Here is a 26957-nt window from a genome sequence, read left to right as displayed (position 1 = left end):
ATACCTTAACAAATCCAAACAATGTTTGTCCGTGCTTGGATGTTGTTTCCCTTTACCCCCTTCTGGTATGGGCAGCTTCAAGTGTTCATACAGCACATTTGCAACATCTGCTGCTGTATACAATGAGAATGTCATGCCAGCCAGTTCATAGGCCTTCTGCTCAAGATGCCTTAACTTTTTCCCTAGAACTTTACGAGCTTGAAGGCATCCTTCCATGTCAACACCAATCCCCCAAAGCTCCATTTCCGCAAGAACGTTAACCTAACACACACATACAAGCATTAATGTGGTAATCAAAATATCAAGTCCCTAAGGAATTTGTTAAATTTAGCGAGAGTACTGGACAAATTACATATTAATTCATTTTAATATAAGCATATATAAGTGATTAGATTGCTTTACACATCAAAATAATTAACCAAGTTAATGTTGCAATCTAAACTACTTATATTTACCCTTTTATGATTATACTTTTCCGATATAGGATTTATAATCCCAACACTCCCCCCCTCAACTGCAAACACATAGTTGTCACTTGACAATTAGTTTGTATTTTTAACCCAATATGGGCCAAATTATACAGCCTTATAAGCGGCTGAAACCCATACCCTAGTCCGGGCCCTGATAACATATAAAGGAACCACTCAACCTAAAAGTTTAAGCTTGTAGATGAGAGAGGCCAAGATTCGAACTCTAGACCTTTTTGGTCTAAGAGACTCTAACACCATGTAGGGAAAAACAAAAAAAAGAAAAAAAAAAAAAAAGCTAACTCAAAGGGGGAGGGGAGGAATGCCTAAGGCCAGGGGCACATTACCCCTATCCCAAACCAATGTGAGAACTTAACACACTCCCCTCACGTCTAGAACCGAACACTTGAAGCATGAAATACTTATGGGAGGCCCAAACATTAGTTGGAGAGGCTTTGATACCATCTTAAGAAAATGGACCTGGCCTAACTCACCCCCAAAAGCTAGCTCACGAGAGGGGGGGGGGGGGGGGGGGGGGGGGGCATTGCCCAAGGCCAAGGGCACATTACCTCTATCCCAAACCAATGTGGGATCTTAACAAAATTACGTAACAAAACTAGAGTTATCACCAGTACAATTATGAGGAATGATAGGATATCAAGTACCCAGTCTTAAATATAGCAAGAAGAATGAGAAAACTTACCAATGGAATCTCAATGTCGTTAAGAGGTTCAAAAAGTCCCTCAGAAATAAGTAACTTCCAAAGAACAGAACATAAAGCTCGTGTTTGAGCAACCCGACGACAGCAACCATTATGAGCAGCTCTACGCATCTGATTCTTCCACCTTCCCTTCCGATTAGCAGCTGCAACAGCCTCACTAGGTAACCTTTTCTTGACTTCCTGTATGTAAAAGGAGCAGAAAATTGATTTTCACCAAGAGATTAGGCACACATTTATGTACAATGTAAAGCTATCTAATTAGGAAGATCTATACTTATCCCTATAATTAAGGAACTCTACATATTTGTTTCTTAACATACAACAACTTCTATAACACTGAACTATCATCATAACATCTTAAGACAAACCAACCAAAGACCAACACCTAAAAAATGATAGACAATGCAAAAATCGCATGCTAAAAGTTTTCAAATTTTTGAAAAGGATTTTTAGATTACCTTCTCCAAGTTTGGATTAGAGCTTCTCTCCTCATCAGGCCAAAGAATCCATGCCACAACGCACATGTCAATTCCTTCTTTAATATTAACTGGGGACAACAAGAAGTGTGAATTGTCTAAGAGTTCAATATCCAAACTTTTCCCTGAAAGATTTGGGCTGCCAAATCTCTGAATGGAAACTGCAGCTTTCTTGAGCACCTGAATCTGAATTTTCAGATTCCAAGTGAATTTTTTGACCTCCTTCTTCCCCATTATTTCACCAATACGATTCCACCTATGCCTAACCATCTCTAACCAATTCTCATGGGGTAGAACATTCTTATGATTCTCAGACCATACTAGATCTTTAGGAAGATTGACATAGTACACAGGAGAGTTTTCCCAACAGATGGCCATACCATGTATTTCAAAGGGTGTGATGGAATTTACTTCTGATCTTTTATTGTAATGGAGGTCAAAATAGAATTCTTGGGCATTGTCCCAGAGGGCCAAGAAAGAATCAAATCCACCCGGAGTATTACTTGCATTAATTGGGCTCTTCTCACAAGTACTATCCATGTTGTCACCACATAAATTCTCTCTACTACACTGATCCTGTACCTCATAATGAATACTCCTGTCATTTATCCCGGCACCATCACCATCACCATCTTGCCCTGGCTTTACAGATAGGACCATAATAGCATTTGAGTTTTGATTACTAGTTGTATGCAGCTCAGTACCAAGGGTCAAAGACTTTTCAACAGGTAATGTAGAATTTGCAGCACCACAATTCTGTTCCACCAGACCAGCTGAGTTCACTTCTGCTGGAGCCACTAAGCCAACATCTATTGTTTTCATTAACTTTTCTCCACTTCCCAAAGTAACTTTAGCAGAATTCTTGCTACCTTCTATGCACAGGTCAGATGAAGCATGGTCTCTTTGTTCTAAACAAAGAATTACATTAGTGGTGTCTTCTCCAGATAATTTACTTGCATCAACTTGTTCAACAACATTTATACAAGCTTTCGTTAATGACGGTTGAGAAAACTGTGGGACATTCAGCCCAAGAGATTTAAAAGCTGAGAAAGCAGCAGCCCTTGCCTCTTCAGCTTTATCAAGGACAATTTTCCGAGCGCCATTCTTAATTTTCTTTGCAACACCCAATTGCATGCGCCTCTGTGCTGAACCCTCTACAATCATTTTGTCTTGTTAATTTGACTGTTAAATTTCAAATATTTGATACATGCAGTACATAGAAAGAATACATATAAAAGGCCTTACAGTGGGAAATGAAGGGGAAAAAAACTGTCAAATAGAAGGCATAGAATATAAACCCAAGGCTTTATCAAGCTAGATGCCAAAATTCTAACAAATTCACCTTGAGCAGCCCATGATGTGGATTCAAAAAGAGCTTTAACTATTTCAGAAACAGATGCTTCAGCAATAGCGAGAGGCGTACGCAAGCCTGCTTTATACAATGATCTTGCTCGAGAACCCTACCAAAAAAAAAAAAAAAAAAAAAAAAAGAGGTATGAAATAATAGGTATTCTAAACTAAAGACCTAACATCAAAGACATGTCATGCAACCATTGAGATTGTTACCAAAGCCATACAGGAAAGGAGTAGAAGCAGCCAGATACCTTAACATATGGAATAGTGGTAAGCTCCACAATCTCTGCTCTCACCCCGAATGAAACACGATTTTGGAACTTGGCAACCAAGCCTTCCAAGTCATGCCATCCAAGTCTTTCACAAAACAAAGAAACCATAGATGCAAACCTTCCAGAATTTTCTTGTAAAGCTTGAACCATGCCTCTAGAAACCTTAAAAGCTTCACAAACCTCAGCCACAGGTGTTTCCTTTATCCAAGATTTTGAACATGTATTTAGCAATGCAGGGAAAACAAGTAGAACTAATGTATTAATATTACACCAAGAACATCGGGAATGATATTCAAATTATCATGTGGACTATAAGCTAATGTAGAACCACAAAGAACTAAATAAGTTCTCCTACCAGTAATAATCATAATAAGTTCTCCTACTAAAATAACTAAATTCCATAGGTCCTATACACTAATAACAAGTCCTCCTCCTAGTAGGTTTAGAAATCCCAAAATAAGAAAAATATTAAACCAATCTATTTAGGAATACAGAACCAACACCAACTAGGAATTCTTATTCTAAAAAATAGAATTCCTAAATAATTAAAATATTCATTCCTAATTAAATTTCCTAAATAATAGATACCTAAACTTCCTAATTATAATATAAAATATTAAAAATTACATAAAATAATTCCTACATCTGAATTTCTTCACTGCATCATTAATCGCTGATTGGAGAAAACTCAACCTGGAGTTTTAGCGTGGAAGAATCAAGAACTAAATTTGGAGATCAAGTAACTCTTATCATCTTTTTTATGGTGGCAATATGATGGAATCAATGAATTTCATTCTTTCCTTCACATCTCCAAGAACATTTGTAGTCACAACTACAATGGAAAGGCACTTCACTTCATTCTGAACAAGAGAATTTGATAAATTACCAATTTCCATTGTCTTTTCCGTGGGTTGTTTTTCTTCTTCCCCTAGGATATCTTCCTCAAACTTTCTTGGTTCAATCTTACCAGCTTCTTTCTCCAAAATAGATTCATCAAAATTTTCCAACTCAGTCTTATCATCTTGAATTTCAAGATATGAAGTCTCAACAATCAAAACATCGGATTCTACAAGTTACACTTCATGCTCCTCACTATGAAATCATACACTGCATCCTTTTGAATTGTAATGACATCTTCAAGAACTCTAGATGGCACTTCAGCTCATCCAAAGTTTCTTCAAGGTGTGTCTCACCTTTTCTTTTACAATTTTTCTTGAAATCTAATGTTTGAGCAATCATCATAAGCCAAATAGTTAAAACTTATTTGTGGGTAGTTAAAAGCGCACGGCACTCAAAGTGATGCATCACCATCATTTAAAGCACAAAGAAAAGCGCTCATTTCATTGAAGGAAGCGCAAAATTATTAAAAAATTAACTAATAATATAATATGCAAAGCAAATACAATCCTCTATATAACATTTAAACCCTTCAAAAATATCAAACGTCCAAATGTTTTTAGCATTCAAATTCATAGTCATAACTAAAGATCTTTACTAGATTTCCCATCAAAGTGCTCAACAGTTTCATCCTCATCTTCAAAATTCGATCCATTTCCATCAAAACCTTCATTTACATCAGTCTCAACATCTTCTAACGTTGGCCTTAAAGTTGAGACTCTTTGCATTTTTTACTTTGAGCGCAAAAAGCCTTCGCTTCACTTAGCATGTGTAAAAGCACTTTCTTATTTGTTGCAACGCTTTTTGCACTTTTGACTACACTGCAGTGAATAAAAGAAGTTTTCCAATATGCTTATTGAAACATATATTCCTTCTTCCATACTTCATGTTCTCTCTCCCTAACTCAAAATTTATTTGACAATTTGAAATTTATAAAATAAGTTTGGAGGACATAATTCAACACTACAATAATCATCCCTTATTTCATCTAATTGTAGCTTGCAGTCATCATTTTAGAATTTAGTCTTTGAATTTTGGCCCCCATAAACTCTAGTTGTTAAGGAAAAGATGTAATCTTTCAAGGCACAAGGAATAGATGTAGCACCAGATTTTTTTTTTTTTTTCTGCAAACTCTGGCACTCTAGGAAAGAAAATCTACTGTTGCTTGCAAATTATAGCATTGTGGAAGAGAAACTATGGTACTATTTGTTGAATTAGATGGGTTAAATTTACCTTTTTTGGACCAAAAAAAGCCCACAAACACTTGTTAACGTATGCATATAATAGTATTACAAATTGATGCATTCATATTTCATGGATACATATACTTAAATAGATGTACCAAAAATCTATCTAAAACACAGAAAATGACATTAAGCTGTATAACTATCAAATATTGATGAAGAAAGGAAGAAGGAAACAAAAGATAGTGTGACACCTGCACTAGTCTTGATAGGATAAGAGCAACATAAAATCGTTTGCACACTCGAAGTGATTGCTCCTCTGAAATCATATTGTTGTTTGAATTCCTATGACGAGTTTCTAACTTTCCATGCAACTCTTTCATATTCTTGGTTGACTTGTTCAGTGTGCGCATAGGTGCTCCATGTGCCATTCGCATCAAAAATGGTTCCAAAACTCCAACTCGATTTCCAACAGACTTCCATTCGATGACATATGAAATGAAAAAAATAAAAGTAAGATTCATTTAACAAAGGCACTCACAGTTTAAAATTATGTACAGACCAACAGAAGAAGCAAAAGAACAATGTGAACAAGGGAAGAGAGAAATATGACCTCAACATTGTACTATTTAGTAGTTTGAGATTCAATATACCACTCTTCTTTTTCTTTTTGTGGGGAAGGGAAGGGGCAGGGTCATGTTCAACTATAGCAATATTTGTTAGGCATACAGCAAATCAACATTAGTCATGCCTATAAATTTTAATTTATAATTTTTACTTTTCTTTCAAAATTGTATTGCTCATATAAATTTTAGTAAGTGTTGATGAACCAAAAAATGCAAAATGCATGAAAACAATTTAAAAGTCATAAATTTTTCCACTGTTGAAATAAATAGTGCCAATTTTAGTGACAATTTTGCAAATGTTTGTTCTTTTGAGGTTGAGATGACAGTCACTCAAAACACAACACTTTAACAAAAATTTATTCAATTCAGTTTTTTTCAATTTTTTCACTAAAATAATCAAATGGAACTAAGAAATCAAAAATATCTAAATGCAAAAATAATAAGTCAATCAAATTTATTTAACTAAAAAATATCTCTAACTTAATAAACATAATAGTATGGAGCTTACTATTGACTAAAATTTCTCTTTAATATTATTATTATTTACTTTTTTCAAAAAATAAATAATAAAAATTTTGGTGACCCGCAGCGATGAGCAGGTACACTGCTAGTTTTATTTAACTTACAAGTATGGCCAATATAAAACCTTTCAAATTGGTATTAATTAAAGCCAAGTTTGTTAATATACATAAGTTTTGTACAAACAAATTTCCACATTAGCATCTAAAACAATACATGTTAGTGCAAGGCCTCCCAAAAAAAAAAGATATATTTCAAAAATTATTATTCTTTAACATTTAAAAATAGAAAAATAGTGAAATAAAAATATTGATCTTTTCATTGCATGTTCTCTCTTTTTCCTTCCCTCCCTCACCTAAATATGCCCATGTTTCTTTCTTTTTTTTTTCTGAACAAAATATGCCACTTAACAATTTAAGAATTTTGGCACATACCTTTTCAAGTTTGGCTATAATTAACATTGACGCGAAAAGTTATATATATTTGACTAAAGGATTGGCATTTTTTGGTCTTTAAACCTTGTCATGCCCATGATAGTCTGATCTGATCAGATAGGTTGGCGTCGAACAACATCCATATGACAAGAAATAAAAACTTTGTAGGACACTGGATTAGCCTTTCAGAATTCTATAAGAAACTTGTGTTTTGGATGCTAATCACATTGATTTGGTATACATAGCCTACAAGCTAAGATGTATCTCTCATGGACTGAAAATGCATAGCCTACAAACTAAGATGTATCTCTCATGGACTGACAATGCATTATTTTGCAGCAAACAGGCTACAAAAGGTTCATATATATATAATTATATATACGAATATGATGCCAGTCAAGGATAATTCAATTTGGGAATTACATTGATTTAATTTTATTGTAAAGTTAGGGAGATTATATTTCTATTATTTAGGAAATATTAGTAGTATTATTTAGAAACTCTATTTAGGAATTAGTATTTTATTTTATTTGGGAAATTTAGTTGTTTAAGGATTCATAATCCTAGCAGTAATAGGACTAGTTATTTTACTATAAATAAAAGTATTATCTAGGGATTTTAGTAGCTTTGATTATTATGATTGTTATGGAAAGTCAATCACTATATTATTTCTCTGTATATTCTGTATTCTGTATTCCTATTTAGGATTTCTTATTTAGAATTTCTTCCTAATTAGTAGAACACAATTATAGGAATCAATTGTATATATATACCCATGTACAGATTAATTGAAATTAAGGAGAATCATCTCTTTCTACATGGTATCAGAGCAGGTCATCTATCTAGGGTGACTATTTGTTCTCACCACCCAGCTCAGGAGAGACCTTGGCCGACGACCGGCCGTTTCGACTCCGATCAACATCGCCGACATCGCCTCAACCCCCTCATTCCACCACTGTATGCTGTTACCTGATCTAGTACACCATTAAAGGACTTCTGAGGTTTAGCCCTCAGATCCTATTTCGGTATTTTCTTGATTTGTGATTTTGGGTTATTTTGCTGCTGTAAGCACTTTGGATTAGCGTTTCAGTTAGATTTCTTTATCTCAACAAATGGCAGACAATAAGAATGTTATTTCTGATGTGATTCCGATGATGACTAAGATCACGGAACACAAACTTAATGGTTCAAATTACCTAGAGTGGAGTAAGACTGTTAGGATCTATTTGCGTAGCATTGATAAGGATGATCACCTTACTAAAGATCCACCTACGGATGATACACGACAAACTTGGCTAAGGGAGGATGCTCGGTTGTTTTTGCAGCTTCGGAACTCGATTCACAATGAGGTAATTAGTTTAATTAATCACTGTGAATTTGTTGTTAAGGAATTGATGGATTACTTAGATTTTCTGTATTCTGGTAAAGGGAATATCTCCCGTATTTATGATGTTTGTAAGGCATTCTACCGTGCTGAGAAAAAGAATAAGTCTCTCACGACTTATTTTATGGATTTTAAACGAGTATATGAGAAACTTAATGTATTGTTGCCTTTTAGTCCTGATGTGAAAGTTCAGCAGGCCCAACGGGAGCAACTAGCTGTTACGAGTTTTCTTGCAGGCCTTCCTGCAGAGTATGAGACTGCTAAATCTCAGATTCTCTCCAGTTCTGAGATTTCCTTTTTGCATGAAACGTTCACACGGGTCCTTCGTACAGAGAGCACCCAATCTTCACAGCCTGCCAGTAGTGCTCTTATTAGCCGTAATCCAAATAGACAACAGGGTAATAGAAGAGGAAGTAGAGGAGAAATTACAGGCAACAGAAGTAATCAGTGTAATTGAGAGGCTAGTTCTAATCAGGACTCAAGAGGAGTCATTTATTATTATTGCCATGAGCCTGGCCATACAAAATATAATTCTCCGCAACTTCAGAAGAAAAATCAGTGATCACAGATGGCAAATATGGCAGCAGAGAATTCTACAGTATCTTCCTCTGAGAAAACTATTTTGGTATCTGCAGAAGATTTTGCACAGTTTTCCCAGTATCAGGCATCTCTAAAGCCTACCAGTTCCCCTATCACTGCGATCGCTGAGTCAGGTAAATCCACTACCTACCTTGTGTCTTTCTCATCCAAATGGGTTATTGATTCTGGTGCGACAGATTACATGACAGATAATTCTAGTCTTCTATCTGCTTTTCAGTCTAATCTCACTTCCTCTACTGTTATTTTAACTGATGGTTCTACTTATTGTGTCATGGGTTTTGGAACTGCGAACCCGACTTCGTCAATTTCTTTGTCATCTGTTTTGTATCTACCAAAATTCTCTTTTAATCTACTTTCTGTTAGTAAACTTACTCGTACCTTAAATTGTTCTGTTTCCTTTTTTCCTGACCAGTGTTTGTTTCAGGATCTTACGACGAAGCAAATTATTGGTAGAGGACGTGAGTCAGGTGGTCTCTACATTTTGGAAAATCATGTACCGCGGTCGCTTGTTTGCTCCAGTACCTTAACACCTCTTGAAGCTCATTGTAAATTGGGTCATCCTTCTTTATCTACCATGAAGAAGCTTGTCCTCAGTTTCAATCTTTATCAGTACTAGAATGTGAGTCGTGTCCGTTTGCAAAACATTATCATGTGCCTTCTGTGTCTGGAGTCAATAAACGGGCTTCATCCCCTTTTGAGTTAATTCATTCTGATGTTTGGGGTCCTTGTTCTATTACTTCTAAAACTGGATTTCATTATTTTGTTACTTTTGTTGATGATTAGTCTCGTGTTACCTAGTTATATTTAATGAAGAATCGTTCTGAGTTATTTTCTATCTTTTGTGCCTTTTGTAATGAAATCAAAACTCAATTTAATATTTCTGTGCGCATATTAAGAAGTGACAATGCCAAAGAATACTTTTCAACACAATTTCAGTCTTATATGACACAAAATGACATTCTTCATCAGTCTTTTTGTGTGGATACCCCCATCCCAAAATGGGGTAGCCGAAAGAAAAAATCAGCATCTTCTTGAAATAACTCGTGCTCTTCTTTTTCATATGAAACTTCTTAAATACTTTTGGGCGGATGCAGTTTCTACGGCATATTTTTTGATCAATCGTATGCCGTCTTCTGTCCTTAATGGGGATATTCCTTATACTGCTTTGTTTCCTACAAAATCTTTGTTCCATGTTGAACCCCATATTTTTTGTTGTACCTGTTTTGTGTGTGATGTTTGTCCACAAGTTACTAAATTGGATCCAAAGTCTCTCAAATGTGTCTTCCTTGGGTACTCCCGGCTGCAAAAAGGGTACCGTTGTTTCTTTCCTACTCTTAATCGTTATCTTGTTTCTGCAAATATCACATTTTTTGAATCCACTCCATTTTTTCCTCAATTATCTGTGTATGAGAGTCAGGGGGAGGAGGATGATCTCTTAATATATATTGTCCAACCAATCTCTAGTCCTCTCCCACAGTCTGTTCCTTCTATCTCTAGACCTACTCGACCTCCCGTTGTTCATGTTTATTCCAGGAGATTAGAGATTCCTGACTTAGATCCTCCACCAGCTACTTCGTTGAGAAATCCTGTACCTCATACTGATCATGATTCTGATCTAGACTTACCCATTGCTCTTCGTAAAAGGAAACGTTCATGTACTTACCCTATCTCTTCTTTTGTTTCTTATAATCAATTATCTTCTTGTTCTCAGTGTTTTGTTACTTCTTTAGACTCTGTTCCTATCCCTAATACTGTTGGTGAGGCACTGTCTCATCCTGGCTGGTGTGCTGCTATGAAAGAGGAAATAGAGGCTTTAGATACTACTGGTACATGGAAACTGTTGCCTTTGCCCACTGGTAAAAAAGCTATTGATTGCAAATGGGTATTTACAGTAAAGGTAAATCCTGATGGTTCTGTGACTAGGTTAAAAGCACGCCTTGTAGCCAAAGGATATGCTCAGACATATGGGGTTGATTACTCTGACACTTTTTCTCCTGTAACTAAACTTACTTCTGTTCGCTTGTTTATCTCTTTAGCAGCTACATATGATTGGCCCCTGCACCAATTGGATATCAAGAATGCTTTCCTTCATGGTGATCTTCAGGAGGAAGTGTATATGGAGCAACCACCTGGATTTGTTGCTCAGGGGGAGTTGGGTAAAGTTTGAAAGCTTCGGAAGTCTCTTTATGGCTTGAAACAAAGTCCTAGGGCTTGGTTTGGAAGATTCAGTGAAGCAGTACAAGAATTTGGTATGCAAAAGAGTAAGTGTGATCACTCAGTGTCTTATAGGCAATCTGAGGCTAGTCTAATTCTCCTGGTAGTCTATGTGGATGACATTGTCATTACTGGGAGTGACTCTGCAGGTATTTCATCTCTTAAAACCTTCCTCAAAACCCAATTTCAGACCAAAGACTTGGGATTGTTAAAATATTTCTTGGGTATTGAAGTTATGAGAAGTAAGAAGAGTATTTTCTTGTCTCAAAGAAAATATTTCCTCGATTTATTGACAGAGACAGGAAAATTAGGTGCTAAGCCTTGTAGTGCACCAATGACTCCAAATTTACAACTGTTAGCAGGGGATAGTGAGTTGTTTGAAGATCCAGAGAGATACAGGAGATTGATAGGAAAATTGAACTACCTTACAGTCACTCGTCCTAACATTGCTTAAGCCGCTAGTGTGGTAAGTCAGTTTATGTCTTCCCTAACTGTTGCTCATTGGGAAGCTTTGGGACAAATCTTGTGCTATCTGAAGGGTGCTCCAGGAAGAGGTTTGTTATATGGTAATCACGGGCATTTAAATATTGAATGTTTTTCAGATGCCGACTGGGCTGGATCTAAGGTTGACAGGAGCTCAACTACTAGATATTGCATTTTTGTTGGAGGAAATTTGGTGTCTTGGAGAAGCAAGAAGCATAGTGTAGTTTTTCAATCTAGTGTTGAATCCGAATACAGAGCCATGGCACAATCAGTATATGAGGTAATTAGGATATTTCAATTACTAGATGAGACAGGTTTTAAGACCTCCCTGCCCGCGAAATTGTGGTGTGATAATCAAGTTGCTCTCCATATTGCTTCTAATCCGGTATTTCATGAGCGGACCAAACATATTGAGATTGATTGTCACTTTGTTCGTGAAAAAATTCAACAAAAGATCATCTCAACAGGACACATCAAAACTAGAGAGCAGTTAGGAGATATTTTCACAAAAGCTCTAAATGAAGCTAGGATTGACTACATTTGTAACAAGTTGGGCATGATTAACATCCATGCTTCAACTTGAGGGGGAGTGTTATGGAAAGTTAATCACTATATTATTTCTCTGTATATTCTGTATTCTGTATTCCTATTTAGGATTTCTTATTTAGGATTTCTTCCTAATTAGTAGAACACAATTATAGGAATCAATTGTATATATATATATACCCATGTACGGGTTAATTAAAATTAAGGAAAATCATCTATTTCTACAATGATATTATTGACAACTGAGAATATATAGAGTTTTTAGAGAATTTGTTTCCCTCCTTGTTCTACATCTTTTTGTTTTACATCAATATATAAAGGCGGGCAGTTTACCTTATCAAGAGAAGACAACTCCATGAACCTTTCATAATACAATTCCCAATCTGGTTCAACTTCAACATTGATTGGTGTGACTAAGTACACTAGATGCAAATCAGATGCAAGCACAAATCCTTCTCTTGCTCTAGAAAGGTCATCTAGCACAATCTAGTAAACCAATCAAAAAAAAAATTGATGATCAATGCAAGTACAGGCTCATATTAATTGGTTTAGCTAGAGAAGTAAGAGAGACAATTGGAGAACCAATCGAATAATTCTAAAACAAAACCCACAAATGTAAATAAATAAAGTAAAGAGAGAGAAAAAGGCAAAGAGGATAAACACTGGATTCAAACTAAAAAAGATATGAACATAAAAATTCACAAATCTTTACCAGTGATTCTTCGGGACAAAAAGAACTACCAAAAGCTGCACGTCCAAGTGATGTGGTGCTATATAACTTCGTATCTTCACACCATTCGAGAAATTTTCTGTGGCACAACCACCGAAGAGAATCCTGTGCTGATTTCACAACATCTCTGAATGGTTTTGTAGAATTCAAAAGAGTACATCTAACATATCGATGAATATCATTAGCAGTTTGAACAATTCCACCAGCCACAACTTCTAAAATTGCATGAGTCATTCCATTTTTATCTTCAGAGAGACAAGACTGCAAAGGTGGACAGCTTTCATTAAGCAGTCCCATAATTCTTTTGAGTTCTTCTGGTTTGCAAATAAGTATCTGGATATGAAAAAACATATAATTGTTACTGATAGTTTGAAATAAATTTATGACCTCACTTAAAATACCCTTAAATTGGAAAATAGTTGAGTAAAATTGAAAGGAGGACGATAAGGCATGGTTATATTATGAGCATGTTCCAACATGGTTAGTCAAATAGTATATTAACTCAGAGAATCCAAAAAAGTAAGAACTAAGAAGATATTGTGGGAAAATGCATTAAAAAAAAAAAAAAACATACACTTTCCCCTTTAGTGTCAATCCCAGTCCGACCAGCCCGGCCAGCCATCTGTCTGTACCTTGTCCCATCAATAAAATCACGACCTATCCTAGGTTGTCGAAAAATGACCCTCCTAGCAGGAAGGTTAACCCCAGCAGCTAAAGTAGATGTAGCAGTTAAGACACGTAAAAGGCCCCTGCGATAGCAACTTTCTATAATTTCTCTTTCTTCAACCTGTAAGAGATCAATAGAGCAGCTCAATCCTTCAAAAGTATATATAATAGCAGAAAATATGTACCCCAAAATAACTAATTCTAAAATGCATGCATATCTTAAGCAGGAGTGAGAACACAGGCTAATCAACTTGGTCAAAATATTGAAAATAAACCTGACACAAACAACAAATTAGAACTGATCGAAGATTAGCAAGAAGCCATACAGTGAGGCCAGCATGGTGATAAGCAACACCAGAAGGAAGAGTCTCTTCTAATGTAGGATCCAACCCCACAGGGCATCTTCTTAATGCATCAATTGCTGAAGAAATATCTAGAAATTCACTATCATTCTGAATGTTAACGGTAAACTTCTTCAGGAATTTGGAAATGTGCTTGGCAGTTGATTCACATCCTTTTCGACTTGAGCAAAATATTAACACTGAATGACCCTCTTGAACAACCTGATCAATGTAACAATCATTCGAAGTGATTCAACTTTCAAATAATTCCCGGTTACAGATTCACTCAGATAAGAAAGTGAATACTCCTACCTCATTGCACAGTTCCACAATATGATCTGGATCTTTACCACCAAGATCAGCTGCTTTTGGAATTGTTCTGACGATATCCATTTTCTTGTCATAAATTGTGTTGCCAACTTTAATAAATTCCTCTAGTGGAACAGGTCGGAAATCTGTCTGGTATAATGCTGCCTGCACATCAATTTGCAGAAAAATAAGATGATACTTTATTGAGAGCAATTTATAAAGATAATAGATTAATGCATCATACGTTAAGAAATACAGAGAGAAATTATAGTGCCTAAACTTTCGCAGTGCAATATATTTATTCACCCATAATAGATTCGCCTGAGGCCAAAAAAGCCACACAACAAAACATTCAACTTGATCAGAAAATATCCTCACGATGCCACTTACTTGAAGCCAATCAGCAACTGCTGCAACATTTGGCATGGTTGCGCTCATCCCAACAATTTGCATACCGTGAGCAGGATCACCCTTACTGCTTGTACCTGAGCTTTCCCCACTGCTAGATTCTGAATTGCCTTCACCAGCAGCATACCGAAGCTTTGTCAACATAAGTTCCAAAAGATAACCCCTACTCTGATCACCAACCTGTCAACAAACATAAGCCTGAGAATTGTCTATATATTATTCCTCCAAAGAGTGCAATTCTAAATAAGTGACATTTAGAAGTAATACCAAAACCTATTTAACATTTATACATATGATATATAAAACACAAAAATTTTACTAGCAGCACATATTCAAAATACCATGTGCAGTTCATCTATCACAATGATTCCAATTTCTGATAAACGGCCCTCTTCCAGCAATCTGTTAATTAAAGAGTTTGCTTTCTCTATTGTGCAGACAGCTACAGAAGTATCTTTAGGAAGTGTTCCGCCACCTTGGCTTCCGTAATAACTCCGAACATGCTTGCCAAGTGGTTCCAAAAGGCCCTCCAAATGTTCGGCCTGGACCAATTAGGCCAGAGATCAAATATGCATGGTATTGATGCATGCAGTAACCAACCTATAAATAAGTAATAGCATCTACTAATTTCAGGATGGGAAAAATTAAAAGACCTTTTCTGCACAAATTGATACGTAAGGAAGCACAAGAAGTGCAATTTTGCTGGTAAGTATGACCCGCCTCAGCATCAAAATTTCTGCAACAAAACTTTTACCAGCACTGTGGCATAGGAAACAAGATTAAGCGCCTACCAATAGAAACCTAATAAATGGTAAAACTTATTCTGCTACCAACAGAGGATCTGAGATGCAATATCACTGGAGCAAGAGAAAGATAACAAGTACAAACCTATTGTGGAAACTAATCAGATAGAACAAGTTAAAAATGCAATTCAAATGCATAAGAAAGTACCTTGTAGATGCACAGTACACCAGATTCCTTCTCTGTAAAACTCCTTCCACCTGAAGACAGTCAACCTGGAAAATGGAACATATGAATTCCTCATGCATCTGGCTAACAACAAACTGCTGGTCAAAAAAACTTAATGAAGAAATTTAAACAGGATATCTTGACAGGTATTTTACATTGGGTTTAATTTGTAGGTATTGCGGCCGTATTAGTTCCTATTATATAGGCTTTATTTCTTGTATTAGAGCTGTATCTTTTAGTTTCCTATTTTTTAAGTCTTGTATAAAACGGATGTAATATACAAGAGAATTTTTCTCTTACTATTTCTGTTTTGTTTCTCTAGATTCATTGTTTACAACATGTTGTCAAAGCTATTGTCTCCTTACAGTATGTTTGGATGGAGTGTATAAAGAGTTTTTTAAAGGTAAGGTAATGGAAAGTAAGGTATCAAAACCTCCCCAATCCACTAATTTGATGGGTTGAAAAGTGTGTTTTTGGAGGTTTTGAAACCTCCCCAAAACTTACCTTCATTTAAAAGACCTTCCTCCCAAACAAGCTTATTAATTTAAAAACCCTTACCTTACCTCCAAAAACTTCCTCCTAAACATAGTGTTAGGGTTTTGAACTCTTGCTATTTTTCAACCAATAAGAGAGAAGGTTGACTGTAGTCTATCATCTCTTTAAGGTTTGAACTGCTGTCCCTTTCAGCCAACAGAGAAGAGTTAAAATCCTACTTCAATTAGTTAATCACGACAGAAAAGAAAGAGTCTAATACTACAGCCAAAAGCAATGGAATAAAAGCTGGATTGCTGAGCAACAATCCCTCACTACAGATCAGTCCAGTAAAGCTAGATAGAACCAATTACCTTGCTTGGTCAAGGTCACGCCCATTGTTCATCGAAGCTTGATGTGTGCAGAGTTATATTACAAGAAATAAGTAAAAACCAGCAGCTACCGACCGTAGCTTAAAAGAACAGCCATTAAGTTATACAACTGCCATTATTTATAGGTTTTTTGGACATTTGTACCTGTTTCGCCTATATATAATGGCATTTTAAAATTGTAGGCTGTAACAGCCGTTATGACCGTTAAGTAATGGTAACGGCTGTTATTAACAAGGGCAGATAAGGGAATTTTTTTTTTTTTTTTTTTTGAGGGCAGAGGCACTCAGCTTCATTCCTTTCAATTTCTACATTTTCTCCGGCAATTTCTCTCAAATTTCTCAAGTGAATTTCCTTTAAAATTCTTGAGTTCTTGAGCTAAAATCATCAAATAGAAAAGGTTTATTTGAAGTGAAGGAGAGCAAATCTACACTTGTACATTCAAATTTTTGCAAAGAGTGAAAAATATATACTTTTTTTGGTGTTTTTGCTCATTTGATGAAGAAAATTATAGTTTAGATTAGGTTATTTATGAAATTTATAATATGAAGTGTTATTAATTAATGCTAATGTTGTATAAGAATGATGGATTTAATGTCTTTATTTGATGTATTTATTATTATTTAATTGTGTAACTTAGTTTTAATTACAAAATATCTATTTATTTCATGAACTTTGCAAATTGAAAAAAAAAAATTGCACAATGATAGGCTGTTATCATTATGTTACAAACCTATTTACGTAACCCGAGACCACAACCACAAATACAGCCACGTACACAACTTAAATCCATGCTACTTAACCCTTCTTCAATCAATAGGAATCTAAAAACTTCCTCATCATGTCCTGGCTTATCAACTCTATGCAACTACAAATTACTTGAGAACATTTATTACGCAATGCAATTAAGAAGATTTGGAGTGCAATATGCCAAACCTATTCCCGACTCCCAAGTAAGCAACAATGCTCAAATCTATGAACTATGAAATAAGGTGCACGGAACTAAACAAGGAGAGACAACTATCTTGATACTTTCATGAATTGAATGGCCGAGGGCAAGAGCTTGACCATTTTTAAGTTGTATTTCCTAAAGATGCAATTCAACTTCAGATAGTGATAGTGATAGAGATAGAGCATATATATGATTTCTTTGTTGTGCTGAATGTGTAGTATGATCAAATACAAGTTCAAGTTCTTCGTAAGGATCCGTTATCCTCTTTAAGACAAACATATTCTTATGTTGTTATGTTGCTATGTTGCACACTATTTCAGCAAACAAATCAAGTGTGCTAGCCAACTGTTCTTGTGAAGCCACCAAATTTAGAGACCAACGCATATCAAAAAAAGATCACTACAATTGCGATTATTGTGGGAAGCTTTGACAATTGGCATGCTAAAGAGAACTATTAGAAGCTTCAAGGTCGGCCAAATAGAGGTCACAATGATAAGCGACTGATACTCCAAAAACACACACTCATATTTCGAAGACTGCATAAACAATTGTGTTGGGGGGAAATGCCAATGCTAGAAACTTTTCTAATAAGGTACAAACCCAGTGATTTTTTTGCCTCAACTTGATTCTCCTTAACCATGGCTTCCTCTAATTTTTCCAATTTTGCCTACTCACATTACTACTATCTCTTCTACTCTAAATAGTCCTTGAATCATAGATTTTGGAGCATCAAACCACATAACTAGCTCATCTAATTATTTTCAAACTTACACTCCTTGCTCAGGCAAAGTAAGACCAGTATAGCATATAGGCATTTATCTCCTATATCTGGAAAAGGTTTTATTGGTTGTATTTCAATAAGTCTAACTTTAGTCCTTCATGTTCCTAGTTTTTCACATAATTCATTTATCTATTAGTGCACTCGCACATGAGCTTAATTACAAAGCTGAAATTTGTTCCCCTCATAGTACTTTTCAGGAACTAAACACAGGGAAAACAATTAGATATGATAGAATAAGAGATGTCTTACATTTGCTAGAAGGTTACAGCTCTCTAGCTAATGCGGGGCTTGGACAGCAAGAAAGAAGCAAAAGAAGCCAAAACAAGGTGTTCCAACATCGGCAGCAATTTGACACAGAATAGTATATGCCATGGGCATATACCAGAGCCAAATTACATAGCCTGGGATGTGATTTTTTGCCAGCTCTATAAAGCTGCGTTTTTTGAGTTAATTTTGAAGTCCAGCAGTCTTAAAGTCAATTGAACTTCCTGTTTTGACTATACAGAGTTGCAGAAATTAATTAGAATTAATTTAGAAAGTTGTTCTACTCTATTTAAGATTTATTTGTTTCCTACTTTATATAGAATTTAGTTTTCCTATTTAATTTATATTTTTCTACTGTGTTTTAGTTTATCTAAATTTCCTATAAATAGATTTATATTCCTATTAGGTTTAGGAGTCCAAAAACTCTATAAAAACCCTTATTTCTATATAATTTCAGTTCATTTTTTCAGTTAATAAAAATCCAGTAAAGGTTTCTCTCCTTATTTTCACTCATGTATGGAGTGTTTTTCTATTTGAGCTCCACGCTGCATCACTAACCCCATCAACAACCCGAGCCTTGTTAGGAGAATAGATGACCATTAATCAACAACTGATTCAATAGCATAGGAGATTAAGACACTCATCTTTTCCTATTCTAGAAAGATTATATTAAGATAGTAGCAATCAAGGGATTATGTTCTGTAAAAGGCTAGGAGAGTGCAATAATTAAGCTAGAGATTATATCAATTGATTGTATTTTCCACACCTAATGTAAATTCATTAGTATAAATTCCCATCAACTTGAGGGAATAATCAATCTTCTCATTTCAAATCCTTTTTCTATCTTTATCTATTTTACTAGTTATATACTAGTTCATTTGGGCAATGCAAAATAAAGTCCATAGTTTGCGATGCTTGTGAGTTTGTAAAACAAGCAAAAATTCCTTATCCCTCTATAATAATAAAAGTTTTGTTCATTTCATGACTGTTCATTATGATATATGGGGTCCTACTCAACATGTTTCACCATCTAGTTATAGATGGTTTCTCTTCCATTGACTATTATAGTAGGATGGCATGGATTTATTTGATGCATACAAAAAATGAGGTTTTCAAATGTTTTAGATTGTTTCACAAAAAGATATGTATTCAATTTGATGCTAAAGCACTCAATTTTTTATGCTTGTTGAGAACTACGGACCCAAAAGTGTGAATATCAAAAATGGCAGGCTACATGTTAAACTGGGCTTGAAACTAGCTCCCCATCACTAAAATGGCCTAAGCCCTTTTGGTTTGGTTTGGTTTGCTAACACTTATATGCCCTTTTAACTTTCTTGTACACTGCCGATGTGGGACTTACTCCGACAAATGATATCACAACACTCCTCCTCAAGTGGCAACCTGTACATCCATTTAAGACTTGAAACCTGAAATTGAAACGAAGTGGCAACACCAGAAAACTAAACAAAAATTGAAACCATGCCCTACCTACTCTGATACCCTACTCTGATACCATGTTGAGAATTATAGACTCAAGAGTGTGAATATCAAACTAGCAGGCTCCATATTGAATTGGGCTTGAAAATGTCCAATTTCAATTTTAGTTCAATTTCTCGATGTTGCCGAAACATTTCAGTTTCAAGTTTCAAGTGTCAACCTAATGTCCCAGTTGTCACTTGAGGGGGAGTGTTGGAATATCACTTGTAGGAGCAACATCTACAGTGTGTAAGAAAATTAAAGAGCATATAAATATTGGCAAACCAAAGCAAAATGGCTTATAAGCGTTAGCAAACAAAACCAAAATGACTTAGGCCATTTTGGTGATGAAGAGCCAAGTTTCAAGCCCAGTTCAACATGCAATCTTGCCTGCTAGTCTAATATTCACACTCCTAGGTTCACAATTCTCAACAACGCTAAAGCCAAAATTTTAAAGAATTGATAACCGCACAGAGTATATGTAAGATTCTTTTCATGACTATCTTAATTCTCACAATATATTACATTAAACTAGTTGTGTGAATGCAAGTGCTCAAAATGGAGCCTCTGAAAGAACAAATATTTGTTAGAAGTTACATGATCTCCTATGCTTACAATGAATGTCCATAAGACATAATAGGGAGAAGCACAACTTTCAACAAGACATTATAGGGAGAAGCACAACTTTCAACAAGACATTATAGGGAGAAGCACAACTTTCAACAACATACCTTATTACCACAATGCCTCTAAAAACACTGAATCCTAAAAGTCCTTCAAAGATCTTGTAGGGTGCAAATTCTTATAGTATTACTCCTAAAGTGTTGGGTTGTGTTATGTTTTGTCCAAAAGCAGCATGTAGGAAAATTAGATCCCCAAGCTCTTCAATGTGAAAAATGGATATTCTTCAACTCAAAAGGGTTATGAATATTAGGGAAAAATAGTCCTTATATTTTATCAAAACTAATTACTTAGTCCCTATATTTTGAAAAATACACTATTTAGTTCTCTATTTTCAGTCCGTTAAACTATTTGTCCATTCGCCAATTTTTTTCGTTAGTCAATTGATTTTAATTCCAGTCAAACTACTATTTAGTTCCTTAATTTTCGTGAAACTAATTAGTTGATCTTTGTATTTTAAAAAAACACAAATTTTGAAAAATACATTTCTGGATGAAATTGGAAATTTTGTTATGTGAAGACTAATTATGAATTTTTCTTTTTTTAATTGTTCAAGTATCTTCAATCAATTTCCCGGATATTATTTTAGTGTTTTCTCTATTGGAAAATAATTTTCTAGATTATCGCCTTGATTACTTGGAGATCTAGGGGAACTAATAAACCTTTTTGTGTAGACAATTTGTACCATTTTCTATCAAAAGATAAAAAACAGAGAGAGAATGTGAGTGGGAAAAGTGTGGATGCAAAGGAAAAGAAACATGGGGGGAGAGAAATAAGGGAGGAAGAGAAAAATAAGGGGGAGAGGATCATATGGAACTTTGGATATAAAAAATAACCGAAAGAGCTAAAGAGTTAACGAAAAAACAAAAATAAATTACATGGGCTCCCTAATGTATTTTTTAAAATACATGAACCAACTAATTAATTTTACTAAAATAGATACTAATAATAGTTTCACTAGCAATAAAATCCATGACTAATAGAAAAACTAACAGACCGACTAAATAATTTAATAGATTAAAAATAAAGGGACTAAATATTGTATTTTCAAAATATTGAGACCAAATAGTTAGTTTTGTTAAAATGCAGGGACTAAATAATAATTTTTCCTAAATATTGTCATCCTCTTACTAGAAAATTTTGTGACATTATAGATGTCACCTTTTAGGAATTACTAATTAAAGCCCTATTTCTCTCCATCCCAATCATATCTTCAAAGGAAGCTTAAGGAAGAAGAGGTCACACCACCCAATCATTGCGCACCTATGAATGATATTTTTTCTAGTTGTGATAATAACAATCAGCACAAACGTGAATCATGACAAGAAGGAAGATCTACAGGTAGGTCAGAATAAGAATGAGAGACTAGATAGGTTGGATTTGAAAAGGTGTTTCCGCAAAGACAAGGCAGATAGTGCTATCATGTAAATTCTACTTAGTCAAGCATCATCTCGAGATTCAGTTTCTACAAAATCTTAAAATAAGTCTCCTCTAGCACTCAAATTCTTGAAATTCTGAATTCATTGCTAATGATCTTGGTATTCCTATTGAAGTTAGAAAAGGTGTTTAAACCTATACTATATATCCTGATTCTAACTTTGTTTCATACGATTTTTTGTATTAAAGACACTTTCTTTCGCTTTCCAAATATCAATATCAATTAATATTGCTATATCACCATTTTCATATAACAGAAAGGCAAGCATATATGTAATCATTTAAAATTTCAAAAGGCAAGCAAAAATGTTTTCATTTAAAATTCAAAAATACCTGCCAAGCGTACAGTTTTGAAATTCCTCTCTTTTTGTATATGCTGCATACTTCGGAAGGAAGCCAACTGCCAAGATCTAATTGGTCTTTGAGCAGCACAAAACTTGAAGGAGTACCCGCATCACCATAACCATTATTAGCAATAGAAACCCTGACTTCTTGAACTGGTGAATTTGATGTTATGCTGCCAGTGTCTTGATTTGACAAATATGCTTCACTTTTAGTCACTGCATGAACAGACACAATCCCATCTACTCCACGCATCTCTTGTTTTGTTTCAGCCTCATTATAAGTTGCTATTTTAACAGTTCGTGAGCTTTTGACATTTACAGAACCACGTTCAGATTGCTCAAAACCCTTGTGCACATTTGAATTATCACTAGCACAGCAAGGGGAAGTTGCATCCAAGTTCTTGTCATCAAACAAAAAGTCAAGATGTTTGACAGGCAAGGGAGACACTTTAGTTGAATCGCTCATATGTGTCCTATTTAACTCAAGAAAACCACCATTTTGCATCTGCTGACCTCTGCTGCTTGCTTCATCCAAAATTTGCCTTGCCTTGTCACAACAACTTCCATTAATAACATCTTCAGCAGCCAAGGCAAGAGGATTACCAGCATCAGCAAATAAACCATCAACAATTTGAATTGCCTCATTCCAGAATGCTTCTCCTGGTGAAAACATGGAGCTTCCACGCATTGACATGGGGGTTTCACTAACACTTGCTCGTACAATTGATGAACCAGGTGTACAGCATTCAGTCATTTCATGAATTGATTTAGACGCTCTTGTGCATTTTCTCAAGCTTGCCGCAAGCTGAGAGGGATCATTGCCAAAAGTGATCTGCCAATAGAAGGTGAGGAAAAAAAGAAGCAAAAACAAAATATTATAATTAAAAAAACCATGTATGTGTGTGTGTGTATGCGTACATGTATATGCTCATGTATAGTAGTTTAAACCAGTCTTACCCCCCAAGATGCATTGGTAAAAGGCGTTTCAGCTGTTTCAGTAAAAGCAGACTGTTTGTTTTCTGTCTTGTTGTCCATAGACTTCACAGTTTCACCTCCTGAATGTGACACTATGCTTATGCAATGCCTCTTATTCAATGTTTTACCTTCATCATTCAACAGTTGACTAACATTTCTCTTATTGTCATTCAACTTCGGCTTAGACGGTGATGTTGCAGTTGACTGGAGTTCACTGCATAATAAATAACTTAAAGTAAACCTTATAAAGCCATGACAAAAGTCATACTTCCTAAAACTGCCATTTAACATGAAGATATACAGGCATCCTTAAAGTGCAGTACCAGTACAAAGACAGAAAGTCATTTGCAAACTGTTTTATTTCCAAGTTTTCAGCACTGTGGTTCGAAACTGGGAAACCTTTAGCAAGGCCTTCAAATGCAACATTGCCTGCATTTGACGAACCTTGAGATGTTTCCCTCTTAACCGCTTCAAATCCTTTAGAAGTTTGAGAATCCATATTAGCTACCAAAAAAGGACCCTTATTTTCCTCTTTGGAGATATTATTTATCTCCAGTGCCAGATTTCTCTTGACAGAATCTTGCCTGGCCAACAATCCCCAAGCCATGGATGAAAGCTTGGCACCATGGTTTGGGTCTTGGGAATTCACTAAGTAATTGTCCAAAGTGCCTTTTGCACTAGAAGACCCTTCTGATGTGGTTCTTCCATCTTTCTCAACTCTCCCACTCTTCAAACCAGGAGATCTAGATTTCCTCTTTTTTGAAGCAAAAAACTGCATACCATAGTTAGTCACAAGAAAAACACGTTAAATTGTGTCAGCTGCACGGGGTAGATTGCTTCAATAACAGTGAATCCCAATTTAACAACTCATTGAAATTAAAAATTCGATTGTAATCTCTATTTAAAAAAATTAAAAGAAAAATGTTTTAAGCAATAAAGAAAATTGAAAATCAGATGCAAAATTTTCGATTGCTTCCAATTGCCATAGCTTTGAGTTAAGAGATCTTCCTGAACAGGATTAATGTCATCGATACATAACCATATGCACGCACCATATGCACACAAGCGTGGGGAGAGAGTGAAATTTGAATTTGAAATTTGAAATTTGAAATGCACTTTGTGAAGTTCTAGGGAGGGTCTTGAGCGTGTAAAAATACGGACCTGATCGATCCGTGTCCGGGGAGGATCAGACGCCATTGACGGAGGAAGGAGAGTTCCCTGGGTATCTGCAAAACCCTAATTCTTTTCTCGCGGTGACGTCTTCCAGGGTTCGCCGATACGAAGTCGCGAACCGTTCAAATTCTTACAGCGAGCGCCAACTGACCTTACTGACACTGAGCGTCTCCTTATTTCACCGCATGGCAGGTTTCTCTATGTTATTTTTTTCCGTAATTAACTAAAAACATCATTTTATAAAAAATGTAAACGAGATAAATTATAAATTTTGGATAAATTCCGTAATAAAATAATTTTATTTTATTTTAAATAAAAAAAACTATAGAATATATCATATAATATAGAGTTTTTATTTTTTTTAAGCTTTCTGTGCCACTTATTTATCCTCTATCCTTTTAATAATTTTAAGCAACAGAAAAATATCACGAAAGTAGAAAATTTAGGTTAAATTTATTCTAAAATTTTTAAACTCAGTTCGACAATGAATCAATGAATGAAAGTAAAATGTTAAAAGTTTAATGTATAACTAGTATAACATTAAATATATTATAAAATTAATAATTTATTTAAAATGATAATAAAATAATATGTAATTATAATTAGTAGATTATATATTTATAAATAATAATTAAAATAAACTTATTTAAATTTTAATGTATCAATAATCATTTAAAATAATTTAAAATTTTTAATGAAATTTTAAATGATAATATTTTTTTAAAATATTTAGAATAAAATTTTATAATAGTAAATTATTCAATATCAATAAAAATTAATTTTAATATATTGAGATTTTATAGAATAATTAAAAAGAAAATTTAAAATAAAAAATAATTTAGGTCTAGCAAAATAAAGAACTAGGGGGTGTTTGGCAAACTTAAAAAAAATGAAGCTAATATCTGATGGGCAACTGATATGATACATAAGTTATAGTTTGTATCAGCTCTATTTTTAGAGTTATTTATTATCAGCCGATAGCTGATTTTATTTTATTTTTTATTTTTGATGATATTATCTTTTTTCATTTAACTTAAAAATTAATATTATTAATACTTTTATCTTTTTTATTTATAATTTTAACATTTTAATTAACATATTTTAATTTTGTTAAAATATTTTTTTATTAATAATATAAAATATAAATTATTTATTTATATCTAAATACTCAAAATTAATTATAAATTTTTTTTACTAATAATAATAATTACTTTATTATTTTATCTATATTTTTAAAGTTATTTAATTTTTTTTAAATAATTATTTTCTAATTTCAATAATAAAATAAATGATATTATACGATAGATTAATAATTATATATTTATTTTAATAATATAATAAATGATATAATATATTAATTTAATAATTATATATTTAATTTAATAATAAAATAATATAATATAATATAATAAATTTATAATTTTATATTTATTTAAATAATAAAATAAATTATATGATATATATCCTTATTAGTCATTTCACATATCAACAGTAACAGCTAAATATAGTCTTACCAAACACTTAACATAAATTAGCTATCATCAGCTATTAGCTATCAACGAACAGTAATAGCTATCAGTTAAACCAAACAGGCCCCTAATCGACTCAAGTTAATAATTATCAATTACTATTAATATATAATGCAATATATTTATATAAAAGGAGATTCTAAGGTTTTTTAAAACCCGTCCAGCAGGACTAAAGAAAGAAAAAAAAAAAGAAGAAAAATACCCAAACCTGTGATTTTCAATATATCCAGCCGGGTATGTTTTAATTTGCTTGTTTCTTCTTCTCTCCCCTCTCTCTCTCTCTCTCTCTCTCTCTCTCATCCATAGTTGGCGATACAGTGCACTGCTGCGCTTCTTTTTTTTTTTTTTTATGTCATTCTCTCTTCCTCCCATTTTAAAAAATTACTAATAATAACTATTGTAAAAAATATTAACAAAAAAATTAAATATTAAAACATATTTATAAGACAAATTATTAAAAAAAATTTACCATATATTATAACAAAATAATTACAAAAATTAATACTACAAATAATTTATTAACAAAAAATATATTTTTTCAAAAATTTTTATTTTATGCAAAAGAAAAATAAATTAAATGAAAAAGATAATAAAGAAAAAGAAGGTGAAGAAGAAAAAAGATGAGAAAAAAAAAGAGAATAAAGAAAATATATGAAAAAGAAAAATGTGATTAAGAAGAAAATATATGATAAAGAAAAATATGAAAAAGAAAATAGATAAAAAAGAAAAAATGATAAAGAAATAAAAAGATGATGAAAAAGAAAATAAATGAAAAAGAAAAAAATGATGATGAATAAAAAAATGATGAATAAAATATGTTAGAAAAGAAAGGATTATAAACAAAAAAAAAAGATAAAGAAAATTAGAGAAAAAATGAGTGGTGGGG

General features: G+C 34.0%; 1 protein-coding gene across 6 annotated transcripts in view; it reads right to left on the bottom strand.

Annotated features, from left to right (window-relative positions):
• The window catches only part of LOC110664449 (helicase and polymerase-containing protein TEBICHI), a 37673-nt gene extending 12923 nt beyond the window's left edge, over window positions 1–24750 (bottom strand). For 3 of the 6 annotated variants that reach the window (XM_058145777.1, XM_058145776.1, XM_058145778.1), the window contains exons 1-19: window positions 24531–24750; window positions 23693–24141; window positions 23352–23583; window positions 22384–23226; window positions 15582–15646; window positions 15284–15389; window positions 14972–15172; window positions 14613–14810; window positions 14226–14387; window positions 13899–14135; window positions 13481–13693; window positions 12889–13239; window positions 12510–12662; window positions 5625–5846; window positions 3269–3487; window positions 3007–3124; window positions 1647–2818; window positions 1171–1368; window positions 5–261 (exon numbers count right to left, since the gene is read on the bottom strand). In XM_058145777.1, coding sequence (XP_058001760.1) covers window positions 5–261; window positions 1171–1368; window positions 1647–2818; window positions 3007–3124; window positions 3269–3487; window positions 5625–5846; window positions 12510–12662; window positions 12889–13239; window positions 13481–13693; window positions 13899–14135; window positions 14226–14387; window positions 14613–14810; window positions 14972–15172; window positions 15284–15389; window positions 15582–15646; window positions 22384–23226; window positions 23352–23583; window positions 23693–24141; window positions 24531–24566 — 5432 coding nt within the window. In that variant the 5' untranslated portion in view covers window positions 24567–24750. The remainder of the gene's footprint in view (window positions 1–4; window positions 262–1170; window positions 1369–1646; window positions 2819–3006; window positions 3125–3268; window positions 3488–5624; window positions 5847–12509; window positions 12663–12888; window positions 13240–13480; window positions 13694–13898; window positions 14136–14225; window positions 14388–14612; window positions 14811–14971; window positions 15173–15283; window positions 15390–15581; window positions 15647–22383; window positions 23227–23351; window positions 23584–23692; window positions 24142–24530) is intronic. The other 3 variants (XM_058145779.1, XM_058145781.1, XM_058145780.1) reach the window with 3 other exon arrangements.
• Between the last annotated feature and the right edge of the window lie 2207 nt (window positions 24751–26957).

Source organism: Hevea brasiliensis, chromosome 4 (assembly GCF_030052815.1).
Source record: "Hevea brasiliensis isolate MT/VB/25A 57/8 chromosome 4, ASM3005281v1, whole genome shotgun sequence".
NCBI lineage: Eukaryota > Viridiplantae > Streptophyta > Magnoliopsida > Malpighiales > Euphorbiaceae > Hevea > Hevea brasiliensis.
The sequence above is the reverse complement of the archived record's forward strand: the minus strand, read 5'-3'. Positions and strand labels throughout refer to the sequence as shown.